This window comes from Eriocheir sinensis, chromosome 53 (assembly GCF_024679095.1).
Source record: "Eriocheir sinensis breed Jianghai 21 chromosome 53, ASM2467909v1, whole genome shotgun sequence".
In the NCBI taxonomy this organism is placed as follows: domain Eukaryota; kingdom Metazoa; phylum Arthropoda; class Malacostraca; order Decapoda; family Varunidae; genus Eriocheir; species Eriocheir sinensis.
The window spans coordinates 2,629,659-2,649,803 of NC_066561.1; the positions used below are offsets into that span (position 1 = coordinate 2,629,659).

Consider the following 20,145-nt stretch of genomic DNA (forward strand, 5'->3'; position numbering starts at 1 on the left):
ACTTAACAGCCCCCCTCACCCCCCTGCTAACCAAGGGGGGCGTAGGACCCCCCCACATGTATGATGTGCCGGAAAAATCGTGGTTTTTTTTTTCGGTGGGGAGCATATTTAAACTACTCCAACTGAACTTTACGACCTCCTAACCAAGGGGGCTATGGCCCTGGATTCCCCTGCTTCCAAAATTTCCCTAGGAAAATCCCTAAATTAAGGAAAATTCCTTACATGGGGGGGGTCCAGGGGGGGCACAGCCCCCCTTGGTTAGGAGGAGGGTCGTTAGCAGGTTGAGGGGGACTGTTAGATTATAAAGTTAGGACTTTCCTTACTTTCAAGACACGGGAATTTTCCTTCATTTAGGGATTTTTCTAGGGAAATTTTGGAAGCCCATTTTTCAGTGAGTTTGGCTTCCCCCCCCAAACCCTGGTTCCCCACAGTTCCCCAGGCTTGTCTTGGGGGGTAGGGGGGGGTGGAGTGGCAAACGGGGAGGCGGACTTCTTATAATGTATTACCAAATTAACTTCAATACATTCAAAACTTGATATTTTCACTCATGTCAACACCCTCAGGTGAGAAAAAATATTTGACAAGAATATACCTACACCACCCCCTTGTCTGCCCTCTCTGGGGCTGTGAAAGAAAGTGTGAGTAGCAGGTGTCATCTCAGTAACTACTTGTGTCATGCTCATTCAACCAGGTCTCAGAAATAGCTAAAATATCAAGTGATTGCTCATTTAACATTTCCCTGATTTGAATAGTCTTTTTTTTCCCACAGGTTGAATATTAACAAAAGCACAATTTAAATATTCAATAGTAGACCTAGAATCCATGATCCATTATCGAATCCAATTTACTTAACTCAGCAGTGAAAGCCTTACAACATCTGGCACTGACTCATTGATTTACCTCCTCCCTTCTCTGTCTGACACAATTAATACATATCTGCGTGTTCGAGGAACAGTCACCAGTTCTATGATAACCACAACAGATACCACATACAACATCATCTTCCTTAAAATTACAGTTTTTTTGAGGTGTGGCCATGCCTTTGACAATGATAACATGTCAACACATGATATCTATTCCCAAATCTGATATCTACCCCAGTGCAATAAAATTCCATCACCATGATCATGAATTGCCCTACGAACTTCAGGATCACATTTGATTACATAATGAGCTGTATGACTTGCAGCTGGTTTCTTGAACAACAGTGTCATTTTCTGAGACACATCAGAAATTGAATTCTTTTCAATAACTGCATAAATAACATCCTCCTCCTCTTCGTGTATGTTACATATCATGATTTTTGGCTGCATTTTCTTCATTTTCTTGGTCACAGCACCACCCACATTATCTTGAATCAATGTCGCTGCACTGTCTCTACACTCCTCATCCAGAAAATTAACCACCAGGTTACCAGTCTGGGAAAATCTAGTGTCAACAATAGGTATATTCTTTAGCATTTCAGCCGCTTCTTTCTTTTTCTCACTAATCTTAGTAGTTGGTTTTCTTTCTCTCACTAATCTTAGTAGTTGGTTCCTGGGATTTGATAACAAGCAGATTCTTCTTAATACTATCAGCATATGTTCCTTTATTGTCATTAGAGCATGTGAGAGTAGAAATTGTCCCATTAAGTACATCAATTTTCCTTGACAAATTTTTTAATTCACCCTCAACTCCTTAGCCAGTAGCATAACCATTATCAGCAATAGTATTCTCAAGTGCAGCGATTCTAGCATTCTGCTTCATTGTTAGGTCTTCAAGTTGTGCAACAAGCTTTTGAGCAGCCTCCAAATCATGTGAAATTCCAAGAATCCTCACATTACAACCATCACCGTACCAATGTAATTGCTCGTTATCAATTATATACTCACTAGGACCTTATATGTACTCTTCTCCATTTTTTCACAACAAATATGGTACCACATTTTACAGTGGTCACACAACATTGCTTGATCATTATCACATACCTGTTCATCACACCCAGGACAAACATGACCATCATCACATGTACTGGTGTTGCCTCGGGTGCCCCCAGTTGGGCCACAACTATCGCCATTACCCCCACCTGTGTTTACTTTCATAGTAACACTAGTGTTCCTTATTTGATCATGAATTCCTTGAGAGACCATCACCCAACCAGTGATGCCAAGTCTGCTAGTCCCTCCCTGAAAGATTTTTCACACCATGTTATGTGACACTGACTATGCCACTAAATCCTTAGCACCACTATCAGCAAAAACGTTTCACCAGTACACACACTTTCCAGGCATGGGGCAGGAGGCAGCGATGGCAAAGGTGGTGGCATGGGGGGTGCTGGTAGCTCTGGTCACCACGCCCCCCCTCACCAAGGCACTGGTCACTGAGGCCCTCTCCTCCCAGGCCCTCTCCTCCCAGCTCTTCATCCTCCCTCTCACACATCTCAATTTTAGCTTCCCGTCCCCAGGTAAGAATAAAGGAAAGCTTTGGGAGCACAGGGGGAGGGGTTTTAAGTTTGTGGGGAAGCCTTATTTTCACATTGCCACATCTACAGAAGCTGTAATAATGTATGGAAGTGATGAAATAACCAGAAATGCATGTGACAACATCAGCGGGGGGGCAGGGGGGCAATGTGTGTTACAAGGGTGTAGGACTGTCTGGTGAGTCCTAATGGTTGGGGAAGGGTATTATCACATTGTATTGCGTCACTGGGTGATGTAACCATGTTTATGAACTTACAAGTGATTGTTATGACAGCTGGACACCACTGGCCATCTGCTGCTGAAAGGATCAGAGCAAAAAAAAAAGTAAATAAAAAGATTAAAGTAGATGTGATTCTAATGATTATTATTTTCCATAATTTTAGGTTAATTACTAACTTTATGCAAAAAGAAAATAATAGAAAATGATTGTTGGTGTTAAATTGCCTTTCGGTTAAGAATATTTTTTGCCTTAAATCATCTTGTTGTGGATTATGTTAAGAAGCACCTCTTAGTATCTTGCCTATATATGATAGCAGAAATAAACTCGTTATATTTTCATTTTGGTATGAGAGATTACCATATGTGCAGACCCAACCATGACCTTTATATCCATACAATTACTATATAGCAGACTTTTTTTTTCTACATTTTTTTTTTTTTTTTTTTTTTTTTTTTAATGCCCTTGAGCTGCTTCCTTTCCTGAAAAAAAAAATAAATAAAAAGTTAGACATAACCATTACCTATATCTCCATACATTAATTTCCAGGGGTGTCATACATACCCAGCCTCGTGAACAAGCCAGACCTACCCAGCTGGCTCCACTACTCCTACTCTGCTGCTGTTGTGACCGGCTTTGTCTATGGTGTAGCTCCTGAGGGCCTGCAAAACTTTCAGGTAACTTAACGTTGTTGCATGTTAGTTTGTGTGGCTTGTTTATTGGGGTGTGGGTGTTACAGAGGCACAAACTGGTCATATGTTGAGGGTGGCAATGTTTGGTGGTTGTTAGAGAGAGAGAGAGAGAGAGAGAGAGAGAGAGAGAGAGAGAGAGAGAGAGAGAGAGAGAGAGAGAGAGAAACTAATTGGGTCATCCGTCACAGCTGGGGGTGGTGGCGAAAGACAAACACACGTACCAGACCGCTCACAGAGTCTTCAAGGTTGATGTCCTCCAGGAGCCTCGTGAGTCTCTCCATTTTTGGTTGCAGTTCTTCTGTGTTCAGATTGTTGCACTTATTCTGTTACTTGTTTAGATAGATGTATTTACCTACCTAGTTGTAATTTTACAGGGCCTGGGCTTATGCTTGTGTGGTCCCGTCTCCGTATCTATAATTATCCAACTTTTCCTTGAAACTTTGCACACTCTTCGCTGATACTATTTCTTCACTTAATCTGTTCCAAACCTCTATATTTCTTTGTGGGAAGCTATATTTCTTTGTCTCTTGAGCATCTTCCCTTCCTCAACTTTTTACTATGTCCTCAAGTATTCCTGCTGGAAGGTTCCTCTCTTAGTAGCAATTTCTCGTTATCTACTTCTTCCATTTTACTCAATAGCCTCTATATTTGTATTAGGTCTCCTCTTTCTCTTCTTTGTTCTAGTGTTGGCAAGTCCATTTCCTTTAGTCTCTCTTCATATGTCAGTCCCTCCAGTTCTGGAACCATTTTTGTTGCCATCCTCTGTATTCTTTCTAGTTTCATTATGTGTTTCTTCATATGTGGAGAGCACACTGTTTCTGCGTATTCTAGTTTAGGTCTGATCATAGTAGTTACTAATTTTTTCATCATTTCTTTGTCCATGTAGTGGAATGCTATGCCTATATTTCTCACCATGTTATATGTATCACCAAAGATCTGATTTATATGACTTCCTGGTTGCATATAATCTTGCATTATTACTCCCAGGTCTCTCTCTTCATTTACTTTCTTTAATATTTCACCATCTCCCATTTTATATGTCCATTTTGGTCTTTCTACACTTTTTTCATTTCCATAACATGACATTTCTTCACGTTGAATTTCATCTCCCATTTCTGACTCCATTTCCAAATCTTGTTTAAGTCTTCTTGCAGCTCCTTGCAGTCTTCACTGTTTCTTATATGTCTTTGCAGTTTAGCATCATCTGTGAACAGGCTCATGTAGCTGTTTATTCCCTCTGGCATATCATTAATATAGACTAGGAAGAGTACTGGTGCTAAAACCGACCCCTGGGGCACTCCACTTTCCACTGTTCTCCATTCCGATCTAGTGTCCTTAACCATGGTTCTCATCTCTCTTCCTCTTAAGTAGCTTTCCATCCAGCACTTCATTTTCCCTCTCAATCCTCCTTTGTTTTCTAGTTTCCACAGCAGTCTTGAATGGGGAACTTTGTCAAATGCCTTCATTAAGTCTATGTAAATGCAATCCACCCATCTGTCTCTTTCCTGTAATTTGTCCGTCACTCTTGAGTAAAAGCTCAGCAAGTTTGTCACACATGAGCGGCCTTTCCTAAACCTATATTGATTGTTTGTGATTAGATTATGTTCTTCTAGAAATTTCATCCATTGTTCTTTTATTAATTTCTCACATATTTTGCATACTACGCTGGTCAGAGACACCAGTCTGTAATTTAGGGGTTCTTCCTTTTTTCCACTTTTGTATATAGTGTGTGTGTGTGTGTGTGTGTGTTTATTCCTGTTCCTACTAATTTTTCCTTTGTATGTATTGTTTTGTAGTTACTTCCATTTACAGTTTTATTTCCATTGTGTGTTCTGATTGAGGCTATTAGTAGCATAGTTGAATAAGCTCTGAAAATGTATGTGGGGGAAGAAATGCTCCTTAAGTTTTGTAGCTTTCAAGTTGGCAAATTTTTCCTCGAATAGATTTTCCTTGTTGCATCTCATGTTCTCAGCTTGCTGCCAGGAAGTAGCAGCTTGGGGAATGCATTAGTTTTTACAGTAGAGGAGGCAGCTCAATGGGTCAAAGAGAGCATTATTTCTGTGCAAAGAGAAAAAGCAAGGGTATTACTGTCTACTCATCATGACTTACTGGAGGGCCTTGACCAACTGTGTTACTTATATCCTCAAGTTGTATACTTTGTATTGCTTTTTTATTATTACATTTGTAATTTTTTTTTTTTTTTTTTTTTTTTTTTTTTTTTTTCAAACATATAGTATATTCAATTTCTTATTTATTCTTTTAACATAGTGTATTTAATTTAATGTTGATGTTTTGGAACACTTTTTTTTCTATATTTATATAAATCCTTCCCCAAACACAACACTGTTTTATTGTCCATTTGTGCTACTCATAAAATACTACAGAATATCAAGATTTTTATTCTCCAGTCACAACAATTTATATATCCAAAGTATCCACAAAATTTTCATTATCTATGCAATTTTAGTCTTGAAGTATCATTGTGATTCCCCACTTTGACAACAGCAAATAGGGATCCTTCATGATTGATGATGATGATAAGGGAGATGATGATGGTGACAGCAACCGTTTTACCCCACACCTCACCTTTACCACCTCAGGGAAGCCATTTGAGGTGCGCTTCAAGATCAAGAACATGAATGTGGAGGAGCTGCTGGTGGGGCGTCGCTGGGACCTCCTCCACAATGTCATCAACAACGACCTTTGGAACAAGAGTGCCCATGACCTCACTGTGACTTACCTGGCCTCAGCAACCCAGCATGGTGACCGCCTTCCAGCCAGTCCAGACCAGAAGGAAGGGTAAGTCTTTGGCACCTGTCAGGGAGGGAATATTTCAACAACAACACGAGAATGGGGTTCAAACCTGGGCCCCAGAAACAAGAGGTGGACATTCTAGCATCGCGCCAAAGGGTACCCCCATGGTTTAAGGCCTCTGGAGTCTGTTCTGTATCTAGTGTCATTATACACCTTGTCCTTGTACTTGTACCTGAATACTTTATGTAGTAACTGGTAGGAAGTCATAAACATGCTTTCTTGGCTTGCTGTTCTGTGCTAATGTATAAAGTGTGGCACCTCTGAGCCAGCAAGTGAGACTGGTCAGACCAGCTTAACACAACCCATATTAGATGGAGTATGTGTCTTTAAGTGTGTTTTTGTTAGTGTGTACTTCTATTTATAAAGGGTTAAGTCATGTTATAAGTGAAGTCTGTTCCTCTATTTTTATCATATGGGATGAAGCAAAACATTTCTCAACTGCCACCTTGCAAATGTTGATAATCTTACTTTACTACAACTAAACAAAGGGAAGAGAGAGTGAGTTGCCTCTAACCCTGGGCTTATCCTTAAAAACTTAGCTCTGACATGAAGGAAGGATGAGACACCTTGTCCTTGGTGCAGTTTTAGAGCTCACCATAGCTGGTTTGTAAACTCCCAAACCAAATGGCAAAGACTACTAAAATTCCTTGTATAGTTTGGAGTTCATAAACAATCTAACAAACTTTTGGAAACATACAGGAAATCTCTTTAGTATTGAGTGCTGAGTAGAAAACTTGTCATACATGGATTGCATAGGATTGATAATTTGATTTGTTGCTTAAAATGACACTGTGTTGGACTGTGGAACCTGATCCAGCTTGTCTTAGTACTCAAAAACTCGGCCCCAAGAAGAAGAGAGTTAGTGGTCTTCCTCTTACATATCTTAACCCCTTCCTGGCGGCAGGGCAGATATATGTAGTACCAAATAAAAAATCGTCTATAAATAGACTGCCGACTTTCAGCCATTTTGTCTATATTAGTGTCCCCATATTTGGGCATTCCAGATTGATGTCTATATGTAGACTCTGCTGCATACTTATTGGTTTCTGATACAATAAGATCCAGCAGTTCATCATCAAACATGGCAATAAATATTTCTAAAGGTGACTGATCATCTTCCAGGGTAAGTTTGATATCATTATCTCCCATAAAGGGAAAAGGCTCTTTGCTTACAGCTGATTGACCTTGCCAGTTATACTGGATATCATCATCAACCTCCCCTTCTTCCTCAAATTCAGGCTCTGATTCTCTATCAGTGTCAGTACTGATGCTAGATGAGTCCGAATCACCAAAATCATCCAAAATATCATCTTCTACAATCTACATCATGCACCAGCAAAGCCATTATATCTTCCGGCTTTACAAGTCTCTTTCTGTTTGACATATTAGCCTAGGAAAAAAAGATAAATGAAAAAAAAAATGCAAGAATCCCCAGAGTGTTAGCTGTAGTGCTAAGCATGTCAGCCACCGACAAAGGACAGACGGTATCTGTCACTGCCTTGTATTCTTGGCTGGTATCTGGAGGCTGAACAGGCGTAAGATGCCAAATAACACTTTATGTGATTGATTTTGTCAGGAGAAAGGAAGCATCTATATTTATATCCTCTTACAACTTAGTGTAGTCATATGAGAGCGAACGTCTATGCATGGACTCGCCGACAAATAGTCCCATTTTCGGAATGTCTATACATAGATCCTCCGCCGGGAAGGGGCTTAGAATGCCTTTGTTGTATGTATTCTTTATCTGACTTTTGTGCATGTACTTACTCCCTTTGTAGTGTGTGTTTTTAAGTGAGTTTTGTGTGTTTGTCATTTTTTTCTACTTACAAAAGGTTAGGTCATGTAAAAAGTGGCATCTGTAATATTTTTTATTTTAAGGAATAGGGGTTGAAATAAGATCTACATTTTTCCTACAATGCCTGGACTTAGTGTGATGTACACATTAGCTTATTAGATAATTTGTCATCAGGAATCAGTAATAAGGAGCATTTTAGTTTGACATACATACTGACTTATTATCAAAGGTGGGCATTCCGCAGTATAAGTCCGCTAATCGCCAATCTGTTAATAGCGGACTAACAAAAATATTGCAGAATAGTGTTAGTGGAAAATTTGAAAAATAAGTGGATTTGCAGTTAGCAGAATGCCAAAATTATAGTCTGCTAATGCAAACTTTCAAAAACTGCTAACAATGAAATTTCTGGGAAATTCAAGAATATGACTGATGATAACTATGAGAAGCTGGTGTTTGTCAATGGAAACATGCCGCTTGAAGGGGAAGTGGCTGTGTCAGAGGGAGAAGATGGAAGAGGAGGACAACAATGACTAATGGCTGTAATGAGGATTCTGTATTTTGCTGTTTTAAAACTTCTGTTATATATAGAAATATATAAAATAAATATATATATATATATATATATATATATATATATATATATATATATATATAGATATATATATATATATATATATATATAGTAAATATATATTGTAAGGTATTTTTGTTGGAAATTATGTTTTTAACTACCAATAAAGGGTTAGCGGACTTCATTAGTGGACTAAAATTATTTATAAGCATTAGCATTAGCGGATTTGCGATAGCGGACTGGCAAAGCCAGAAAATTTGCGGATTAGCGATAAGTGGAATGCCTAACAAAGTTAGCGGAATTGCAAATTGCGGACTAAATTAGCAGGTGCCCACCTCTGCTTATTAGATCATTTGTCATCAGGAATCAGTAATATGGAACATGGTTTTAAATGTTGATTGAGAAGTTGAAGAAGCTGTTGTGGCATTAGAGGAGTAAATGGGAAGTTGGAAAAGCTGTTGTGGCATTAAAAGAGTAAATGAGAAGTTGGAAAAGTTGTTGTGGCATTAAAAGAGTAAATGCCTGAAGCTGACTGGCACTGCTGAAGGTCATGATCCCGTCCCCAGGGTGTATGTTAGCTATGGAAGCTCGGTTCCCTTCTCACCGGCCCTGCTGGAGCTGGAGAAAGAAGTGGAGCCTCTCTGGGACCACCACCCATGCCCCACCTACTTCAAGAAGACCTCCTATGAACGCTTCTTCCGCCAGCAAGGTTTTGCCATTGACTGGTGTAGCTTCAGACTGGTAGGTCTGTTTGTCTAGACCATTGGCTCCCAACCTTTTATTCAGGTGACCCCAACCATGCATCTTTAGACATGACCACAACCCCACTAGTTTAGTTGTATATGTGTTATGATATAATGACACCATGTTTGATATTTTGAGGTCTTGGCAACCCCAGGAAAAACGCTTGGGGTCACGACCCCAGGGTTGGGAAAGGGGGGTCTAGACTGTCTATGTCTCCTCCTGCATCCTGTCTCCTCTGGAGCTTCTCTCAAGGGGGTGACCATTGCAGAAGTGTCTCCAGTATTAGTGATTATGTTATTTTAGTGGTATATTTTCTGTTATTCCTTTTTACAGTGTTACTTATCACAGCATGTTACTGCAGTGATTTATTTTTGTTATTTCATACAGCATTACTTATTGCATGGTGATGTCTTGATGACTTGTGTTTATCATTCTTTATACAGTGTTAGTTATTACAGTTTGTCACTTTATTGGCTTACTTGCTATTCTTTGCAGCAGGGTTGTTAGGTCTTGCAGCATTTCATTGTTATTCTTTTTAGAGTGCTTGTAGTTATTGCACCATGTCACCTTAGTGATTTATAGTTATGGCACCTTGTTACTTAAGTGAGTTATGTTTGTTATTCTACCTTACAATGTTAGCTATTACAGTTGTGTTATTTGAGTGGTTTCTTATTCTTTTTTTCTTTGTTATTTATTGCATAAAGTTATTTTACAGTACTTGTAATTGCAGTGTGTTATTTTAATGATTTATTTTTTTATTCTATATTATGGTGTTATTACAATGTGTTATTTTAGTGTTTTTGTTATTGTTTTCTAGTGTTAGTTATTGCAGCATGTTACTGTAGTGCTTTCATTTTGTTATTCATTATTTCATTGTTGTTGCAGTGTGTTAATTTAGCTAATTGTTTTTGTTATTTTCTTCTCTGGATCTGGACGATAATGTGCAGGGCACCCGTACAGGTGCATAACACACATTACTTGCTTTAGCGTGTTATTTAATGATTTAATTTTGTTGTTCATTTTTTTCAGTGTCATTTATTGCAGCATGTTACTACTATAATGATTTTTCTATATTTTATTTTATGGTGTTAGTTATTGCAGTGTGCTATTTTACATTTTTATTTTGTTTTAGTGTTAGTTATTCTGGCATGTTGCATTGGTGATAACTTTTTGTTATCTTTTTTTACTGTGTCATTTATCGCAGCATGTTATTTTAATGAATTTGTTATTTTTTCAGTGTTATTTATTGCAGCATTTTTTTTTATGATATTTTAGTGACTTTATAATGATTTTAAGTCTTGAAGCAGTTTATTGTAGTGACTATTTTGCTACTCAATCTGGTATTTAGATATTGCAACATGTTACTTACATGGGATGATATCGTAAGACTGTCCAAATGGAGAGGCTTTTTAGGAATATTGTTTGTGGTTGAATGTGTGGAAATGTAAGGCAATGTCCTCTACTCCCTCACAGCACAACAACACCAAGGAGTCCGAGAGGATGAGGCAGAACTTGATGGCGAAGGAGGCCGATCTCAAGTCCCCCGTCATCTCGGCCTTGGAGAATGAGGGGCGACTCCACCTGCTGAGGAGGGATGAGGTGAGGGGCTTGGAGGAGGAGCAGGTGGAGCAGCATTGATAACACCCTTGATGTGTTCCATGTAGGGGAGGTGTTTTGGTGGTGTGGTGTGGCAAGAATCTGATCCTGGTGGTCTGTCCCTCAGGTTGAGAAGCGTTCCTACACCTTTGACGTGGTGCACACCATCCTGGTCCCTCTGGTGGTGATGCTGGCGCTGCTGGGGCTGCTCACCCTTGCCATGTGTTGTCACCGCACCAACATGTGAGTCTACCCATCTATTGTTATTATCATTATTACTCATTATTATTATTGTTATTCAGATGGATGGGGTGGAAGGTTGTTATTCGTTTATATATACAGTCATCCCTCAAATAGTACGGTTTCCAGTAGTTCGGTTTTGGTTTTATGTGGATTTTCTAAGAAGATTTTTTAGGATTTTTAAATTTCCCGACGAGCAGGAAATTTAAAAATCCTAAAAGATCTTCTATGACAAACCATAAAAAACCGAAACCGCACTATTGGAAACCGTACTATTTGAGGGACGACTGTATTTTATTTATTTATTTATTTTATTTATTTTTCTTTTTTCTTTTTACATATCCCAAAGAGGTGTGTTATTGATATGATGATGTGCTGAATGAGATGTGTTTCTGCCAAGTCTGTATGTTAGGATTGTGACATATCTTGAAGAGGTGTGGTTATAATAGTGTGCTTGATGAGGTGTGTTTCTGCCAAGTCTGTATGTCAGGATGTGTGATGTCTTTATATTAGCACTGTGTCATATCCTGAAGAGGGGTGCTGGTATAATGATATGCTTGATGAGGTGTGTTTCTGCCAAGTCTGTATGTCAGGATGTGGGAGATGTGTCTAATCTCAGCTTAACTTCACAACTTGTAGGGATCAGCGCTCCAGCAACTTTTTCGACGAACTGTTTGATGACTTTCCACGGTAAGAGGCTGCCGAGAGTGTGGGAGTGAGGCGTGTGGTAGCTCTTGAACTAACTGAACCTTATCTCACACTGAAATGGAGTGCCCTAACCCAGTATCACATTTCTGAGCACCATGAAAGCTGTTATAGACACTAATGTAGACCTTTTTGTGTGATTTATTATTCTTGTGAACTTGTATTGCACTGAAATACAAAAACATAAAGGAGAGCAGGATATTGAGGAACAAAATCAATCTTGGTCAGGGAATGTTTGCTAAGTTGTATGCATCTTTCCTATTGTTACTTATTATACGGGAAAGAAATCTGAAAAAAATTGTGGTCAAAATTAGTTAAAAAAAATTATAGCTTGAGACCAACCAAAATATGTAATGTCCATCAGTTTTTCGTTTTGATGCCTGGGTCATTTTTAAACCTCATCTCATTTTCCCAAGGCTTTCTTTGCCTGGTAAAGTGTGAGTTGGAATGGTGCGTACAAATTGGAGAGTATTTCCTGTGCAAGAGTCACATTTTACCTTATTAATATTATACTTACCTTACAAGACCTTACCCTACCTTACCTTACAATACCTCACCCTATGATACCTTACCTTACAATACTTTACCTTACCTTATGATACTCCACCTTACAATACCTTACCTTACCTTACAATACCTCACCCTATGATACCTTACCTTACAATACCTTACCTTACCTTATGATACTCCACCTTACAATACCTTACCTTACCTTACAATACCTCACCCTATGATACCTTGCCTTACAATACTTTACCTTACCTTATGATACTCCACCTTACAATACATTACCTCACGAAACCTTAACTTATAATACCTTATGATACCTTAAAACACTTTCCCTTATGATACCTTACCTTACCTTACAATACCTTACAATACCTCACCCTATGATACCTTACCTTACAATACCTTACCTTACCTTACGATACCTCACCTTACAATACCTTACCCCACCTTACAGTATCTTACTTCATGATACCTTACCTTGCAGTACCTTACATTACAATATATTACCTTACCTTAAAGAAATATTACCATACCTCGCCTTACCTTACCTTACTTTACCTCACCCCACCTTATAATACCTTTCCTTATGACATCTTACCTTATGATACTTTAACTTATGATACCTTAACTTAGGATACCTTACCCACAATACCTTAACTTGCAATACCTTACCTCATAAAGATACTGAAGAGGTCATGGTAATAGTTCCCTGTGCCCTGATGGTTTCAATAACACAATAATCCAACACAGCACACAGCACCAGTCACACGGAGGGCCACAGAAGGATGCCTGCAGAACATTGCCTTCCTGTAGACACTCACAAGCATGGTGTGTTCGTCATCAGCACGCCGTTTAATTTCTTTCATCTTTATTACATTGGGCTTGGGTGTGATTTTTAATATATTTTCTGTCTAACTGAAGTAATATATTGTTAACCCGGTAGCAGCGACGGGCCAAATTTGTGGCTTTACCATGTAGCAGCGACGGGCAAAATTTGTGCCATGATATAAACCCCAAAAAATAGATGATACATAATCTGATCACAAATGCTTTGATATATATTATGAAATGGTTTGCGTGAGGGTGATTTTTTCTCATTTTTCTCGCTTGGAGGGACCATTAAGAGACATGATCCCCGCTGCTACCGGGTTAAATAGGTATGCTTTTACATTTTTTTTCAGCTAATACACTTTACAGTAAATGGAGAATTGAAATTGGGTATTGTGTGTTGCTGATAGACTACCAAGAAGATAAAGGTCCATGTTTTCAAATGCTTTCGGCTCTCACGACCTATAATTCTAAAGACCACAAAGGAGACTAATCAGGTTCCCAAGACCACAAAGGAGACTAATCAGGTTCCCATAAGTGTTTTCCCATTCATGGTGCAGAATCCTTGTCAAACTACAATAGTGAAACCAAATTGGCGAGTCCGTTGTGACATTGGTTCCTGCGGGTCCTTTCCTGCCCTCTGCTCTGCCACACAGTCCCAACACCTATCCCCTCCTCTCATATGTTAGCTATAGGTAACATATGAGGGTAAAAAATAGGTGTTGGAACTGTGTGGCATATCAGAGGGGAGGAAAGAACCCACAGGAACCAACGCCTAAATGTACTCACCTATCTGGTTTCACTGCTACTTGGGCCATAAAACTACACTGGGAAATAATAACACAGCCTCTATAAAAACCTTGGCAAATGTGGGTGTGTAAGCCTGAAATGTCTGAGAATGAGCCAAGTATTTGTTGTACACTAAAAACACTGCATGCTCTTTTCACCCTCAAACAGGCTTCCCAAGGGACAGGAAATCCAGATAGTGCAGTACGCCAGCTTCCACCGTGCCACCGAGGCTCTGAGGTTCCTGAAGGGGCGCGAACACTCCCCGCACCCCTCCACAGCCACCACCACCACCCAGGTCGACACACTTACCCGCTCCCGCACTGCCAGCCCCTCCTCCACTCTCCCCAGGAACTCCACTCTCGGGTAAGGCCATTGCTATCATCATCGTGGGGCAGAGGAGAATGGGTGGTGTCGTCGTTATTATCACTCAGTAGAATCAGGGTGGGAAGGCAAGGTGTCAGGTAGAGTCATTGTTAGCATTATCGCTGGTCAGGCAAGGTTGGGAGGGGAGAAAACTATCTACACATTATCTTGGGTAGCGTCAATGTTATTTTCATCATCACCATGTAGAGTCAGTGTGGGAAGACAAGAACAACAACTAGCCATTATCTTGAGTAAAATCATTGCTATCATCACTGGTCTGGCAGGGTGGGGAGCCAAGAGGACCAGGTAACCATATTCTCAGTCACTGTTATTGTCATCATATCCTAAGGCAAGGTAGAGAGCCTAAAAGATCATGTAACACTTTTGTGACAGCCTTGGGGAAAGATGATTACAGGCAGCTACCACCCTGTCAGTCCCTTTATAGTATACAGTCAAATAAAGACACAAAAAACCACCCTGTCAATCCCTTTATAGTAGTATACAGTCAAATAAAGACACAACTCCATATCCCAAACCTTCTTTTAACATGCAGTGGGATACAAACACATCTCCAAATCCCAGTCTTCTTTTAACATGCAGTGGAAAACAGTCACATCTCTGAATCCCCAAGTTTCAAGTGCTAAAAGTATAGAAAAAAAATAAATAGCATGCAAAACTAATAATTAATAGGAAACCCAAATCTAAAGGTCTGCAAGATTAGTAAGACTGCTCCTTGATTCGGTTTGGTTTCTGCACACACCTTGGTAGACATGGAGACAGTGTGTTGAAGAGGATTTTGCAGCATTAGGCACCGGAGAGGCTGAAGCGATGGACAGAAACAGTTGGAAGCATATCATCGACTCAAACCGCAGTGCCATCTGAAATTGACCTCTCTTTTTCCCATTCTTCTTTACTTTCTTATATAGGAGCAGAGATAGTGGGCTTTTTTGTTTTTATTTAGTTTTACCCTCTAGCTGCTTCCTTAATCCAGTAGCAGCAGGGATCATGTTTCTTAATGGTCCCTCTATGCAAGAAAAATGAGAAAAAATCATCCCTCACACAAACCATTTCATAATACATATCAAAGCATTTGTGATCAGTTTATGTATCGTCTATTTTGTGGGGTTTATATCATGGCACAAATTTGGCCCGTCACTGCTACACGGTAAAGCCACAAATTTGGCCCGTTGCTGCTACACGGTAAAGCCACAAATTTGGCCCGTCGCTGCTACACGGTAAAGCCACAAATTTGGCCCGTCGTTGCTACACGGTAAAGCCACAAATTTGGCCCGTCGTTGCTACACGGTAAAGCCACAAATTTGGCCCGTCGCTGCTACCGGGTTAACTGAAAAAAAGAAAAAAAAGAGAGATGATGATGACGACTCTCTTTACAGGAGCCGCCGTTTTGAGGATTACGCCACACTGAGCAGACCAGACCCTCCCCCCTACCAGCGCAAGTGAGTGTGTGTTGGGCTCGTCTTCAGCCTTCTTGACTCTTTCTCTTTCCCCCGAGTGTGTCATGCTTTCATCTGTTCTTTTCTAACCCTTCATACTTTTTCTTCATGATGTTGGGCTTCCCTTGTTTTCTTATCTTATTATTATTATTCTCTTATTTCTTCTTCATCTCCTCATTTTTCCCTTTTGAGCGTGTTGGGTGTCTCTTGTGCTTTACCATTTCCTGTTTCTAGTTTAACATTTTGTGCTTTCTTTTTTTCTGTTGTGCTTTCTTTTGCTCTTGTGTATTCCTTTATATTCCACTATGAACCTCTTGTGCTTCCTTTCCTAATTTTGTATTCTTTTATATTCTCTATTGGACCTGTTGAGTTTTCCTTTTTGTCCTTCCTTATGCTTTCATGTTTTTCCTTGTATTTGTTAAGCTTTACTTTTTGCTCCTCTATACTCAGATTTGTGTTTTTGTTCTCTATCATTTCCTCTTTCTCCTTTACCTTGTGCTGGCTTTTGTTCTGTATTGCGTATTTCTTCTTGAATGCTCCATGTTTTCTTTTTACTCTTCCTCGTCAGGCTTCTTGAAATGCATCAGGCTTGTGCTTTTCTCCTCCGTTAAAACCTCTCTCCCTCTGGGCTTCCTGTCACACTTTGCTCTGATTTACTTTCATGGCTCACCTCACTGGCAGCTTCTTATATTACTTTGTGTTGGTTGATTTTGAGTGTGCTATAACTTTTGATTTCTGTGTCTATAAAATGCTGTGACAGAGTAGGAGAGAGTTAACAATATGCAGCTTTGAAGTAGTCGCTGTGTTCTCATGAAATTCCAGATGTTTTCTTTAGGTATTTTGTCCGAAAGCTAGCAAGGTAAGAAAGCGGTTTTGTAATGTGGCCATAATTTCAGGGTTTGGATGGTGTGAAATTAGCTCTGTGAGACATTTCATTGTGTAAGTTGCCTTATCTTGTAACTGAGAATTAACGTCTAGATTCCGTATTAATGCACACAAAAAAAACAAAAAAACAAAACAAAACAAAAAAAAAATAGGTTGCCAACGATGATGAATATATTTTTTTACCCTCTCAGTGGCATGACTTAGAAAAGGAATGTTGCAGCAGTGTAGTGATTCCATTTTCTTTCTCTCACCTCCCAGTGGCATGACTCCAACCCGCTGAAGAGGACTGAGCCTGATCCCTTCCTGCCACCTGCCCTGCTACCTGAGCTTCACACCTGAGCAGCAGAAGCCCCAGCATGTGTTAGCCTAGGAACAGGTGCATGTAGGTGGCAAAATCATACACTAACAGACTAACCCGGTAGTACATGAACTATACACTAAAAAACAGTAGCCAAAGCAAGACTAACACATGCTAACGTAAACCAGTCACCATACCATTTTTTTTACATGAGTCCAGTCAGAACAAAGTAGATATAGCAGTTTTTAAATGTAGTTCCTTCCTTTCAAATGCAAACATGTTATCGAATAATGTCTCCCATATCTTAATTCTTAACATTGCCTAATTGACTTATGAATCTACAATCTATACAAAGAATGCCAATAGAGCTGATTAGTTTTTTATCTCATGCTTTATAATATATTTCAAAAGGTGTCATATTAGTAAGGAAAGTGAGCACAAAGGCAGTATTTGAAACCATTAGATTATACCCATAATTTCTAGTCATAGCTATTGGTCTACAAATTATATATTAGCAAGCTCTAGTCAAAACCATTTGCCCATATGAGGTTTTCTATTTATTATGTATTTTATAAGATGTCTTGTCCTTATGTCTCCTGCTGAGGCAAGACTTAGAACAGCGCCAGTATTGGAAATGTGTTCATGATGAGATTATACAGTTATTATTTCTAGTCACAAACACTGATTTAGAGAGAGATTAAGTAGTTAGAAGCTCTAGTCATATCCTTTCTTCAATGTTACTTAGTCGTAGCTTCTTGTCAAATGATGTTTATGTTGTGTAATATGTAGTGTTGTGAATATGATATGTTGTTCTGCCAATACTGTACTGAAGAGTATATCGGAAAAGTACAGGTGAGTTTTAGGACATATTTTTATGTAATGTTGTTGTTTCTTGTATTTATTTATGTACTTGATCTTGTCTCTCCAATTTTTTTTTTTTTTTTTTTTTTTTTTTTTTTTTTTTTTATTCTGTATCATTAGCACAAATATGTTCTCAAAAGCCTCTGTTAATTTAATCCGAACCATCGCACAAAGCACTAAAAGCTTACCATTTTAGTGATTTAAAAAGCTCACTCAGACAGAAGCAAAATTACCACAGTGCAATAAATGTAATTAGTTTCATATAACTGTATCAATGGGCGAAGGAAGGGTTGCATGTGTTTGTGGGATGCCTTGATTGTTTTGGTGTCATCCACAGACTAATTAACAGTATTACCAACATATCAGCTGCAGGAATGATAAGGTTGGCAACTCTTGGTGTGTGAGCCTGATGCACCTGTCTGTGTGTTGGTGCTTTCCCTCAGAGGTTGTGTATACATACGTATTAAAGGGAGACAGGTTGATCAGTGTTATTCTTGAGGTGTGAAAGCTTGGCCATGTCTTCTGACTTATCTTGGTACAACGTTTTAATGGAGCCTTAAAGAATCTCCTGTGAATTATGGGAATTCAAATATTCTTTGATACGTTATATACTACCAAAGCATGGGTAAGGTGTGGTATGAAATTGCAGTATGGTACGATTGTAAAAACAGTAAAAGTACAGTACAAATTTTTTTCTTTAGAACGGTACATTATGAAGGTTCAAATGATTTTTTCATACCTTTTTGTACCTTTTCGTACCAAGCCACACCTGCTTGAGGCTGGGTGTGGACTTGTCTCAACTCCCTCACCAGAACTGAGGGGAGTAACAATAATTAACCTGCCCTGTCTTGACCTAAAGCCTGACTCCAGAGGCTTGGTCTCTGGGTTTAGTGGGGTTAGGAAGATGTGTCTCCATCTCAGCCCTCCCAAGTAACTCCCTAACCTGGCATTTGGCAACTAGCAGCTGGGCTTTAAATTCTTGTGGAATGATACTAGGGGAGATATTAGGTACTGAAGCGAAACTTAGGCACAGTACGAAGCTACAATACTGAACTTTTTCTTTGAGATAAATGATGATAAAGGAATTGTACCTTACCATGCTGCATGCTCTGCATACTACATCTAAAGTTCTGTGATTTTTATTTGCTTAACTCTGCAAGACCTTTTCTATAGCTACTTAAAAACTGCCATACTGTATAATATATAGTTTATGAGTACATGATCATTCTAATGTCTCAAATGCATTTTAAACAAAGAAAAATTCTATGTTTTTTTTTTCTTTGCTAAACTCTGCAAGACCTTTTCCTTAAGTATAACAACTTAAAATCTGTGAAAATAGTGATTTATCAGCATCATGTTAAGTATGTGGATAGGTCTTGTTAAATATCTGAATACTCTGATAAGTCCTCTCCTAATCCAGAACAACCTTTGATTTAACTTTCTTTAAATTAAGTCATAGTGTTGGGTATGTTTGGCCATTTGAATACACTTTCAGTTCAGTTTGTTATCATATTATGAAAAGGCTATTCTAGAAAATGGGATCTTTGTTTAAAACTGAAATACACGCCACAGTAACAAGTGAGATTGATAAATAGTAATGATAATAATAATCACTTGTTTCTCCAAAGTGACATTTTTCTGAAGAATTCACTAACACTTGGCCAAAAAAAAATTAAACATATATATGCATATATATATATATATATATATATATATATATATATATATATATATATATATATATATATATATATATATATATATATATATATATATATTTTTTTTTTTTGCTGAATTTTCAATGTCATTTTTCCTGGAGTATAAATTTAAACAGTGCATATGAAATGGCTAACTTACCCCATGCTTCTTAGTGTAATGTTGATCAGCTTAAAGTGTCGAGTTTGAGTGACAAGAATGTGCAAAGCATCATAGTATGCCCAGCATACATACATATCTGTTGTGTACCCAAGACAACCGAATACAAGTTCTCGTTGAAAATGGGTCTGCCTGTGTCTGTCCTTTGCTTCGCGGTGGGTGGACGAAGAATGGGGGTCTGGGTAATGTGGAGTGAACAGGGGTGATAGAGAAATGGGATGGTGCTGGTTGGCATGGTGGGTACGATATCTGATACAAGAATATATAGTGGAAAAGGGAGAGGGGGCATGTGAAATATGATAGGAATGGTACAATATCTGGTACAAATATTGATAGGGAGGGTGATGGGGAATTGGGATGGGACTGGTTGGCATATTCAGTACAAAATCCTGGCATGAGTGTTGGATGGGGGGAAGTGGGAGGAACAGGATGGGGCTGGTACAATATCA

General features: G+C 38.9%; 1 protein-coding gene across 3 annotated transcripts; it reads left to right on the forward strand.

The window, feature by feature from the left end:
- Positions 1 to 2,271: 2,271 nt before the first annotated feature.
- Positions 2,272 to 18,303, forward strand: LOC126983170 (alpha-sarcoglycan-like). Of its 3 annotated transcripts, XM_050835666.1 has the most exons (12): positions 2,272 to 2,443; positions 3,226 to 3,353; positions 3,557 to 3,635; positions 5,969 to 6,167; positions 9,115 to 9,289; positions 10,766 to 10,891; positions 11,016 to 11,131; positions 11,768 to 11,818; positions 14,129 to 14,323; positions 15,718 to 15,780; positions 16,674 to 16,716; positions 16,921 to 18,303. In XM_050835666.1, exons 1-11 carry the CDS (start codon positions 2,287 to 2,289, stop codon positions 16,687 to 16,689), a joined length of 1,305 nt encoding a protein of 434 aa, XP_050691623.1. In that variant the 5' UTR covers positions 2,272 to 2,286; the 3' UTR covers positions 16,690 to 16,716; positions 16,921 to 18,303. The 3 variants fall into 3 exon arrangements, with proteins under 3 accessions (XP_050691623.1, XP_050691622.1, XP_050691624.1); XM_050835665.1 differs by lacking the exon at positions 16,674 to 16,716; XM_050835667.1 differs by lacking the exons at positions 11,768 to 11,818; positions 16,674 to 16,716.
- The last annotated feature ends 1,842 nt before the right edge of the window (positions 18,304 to 20,145 follow it).

What these genes read in the sequence shown, in the direction of transcription:
- LOC126983170 (XM_050835665.1), top strand. Translation starts at nt 2,287, where the DNA reads ATGGCAAAGGTGGTGGCATGGGGGGTGCTGGTAGCTCTGGTCACCACG. An exon ending in AGGGCCTGCAAAACTTTCAG is followed by an intron (nt 3,354 to 3,556) that starts GTAACTTAACGT and finishes CATCCGTCACAG; the next exon opens with CTGGGGGTGGTGGCGAAAGA. An exon ending in CCTCCCCCCTACCAGCGCAA is followed by an intron (nt 15,781 to 16,920) that starts GTGAGTGTGTGT and finishes CTCACCTCCCAG; the next exon opens with TGGCATGACTCCAACCCGCT.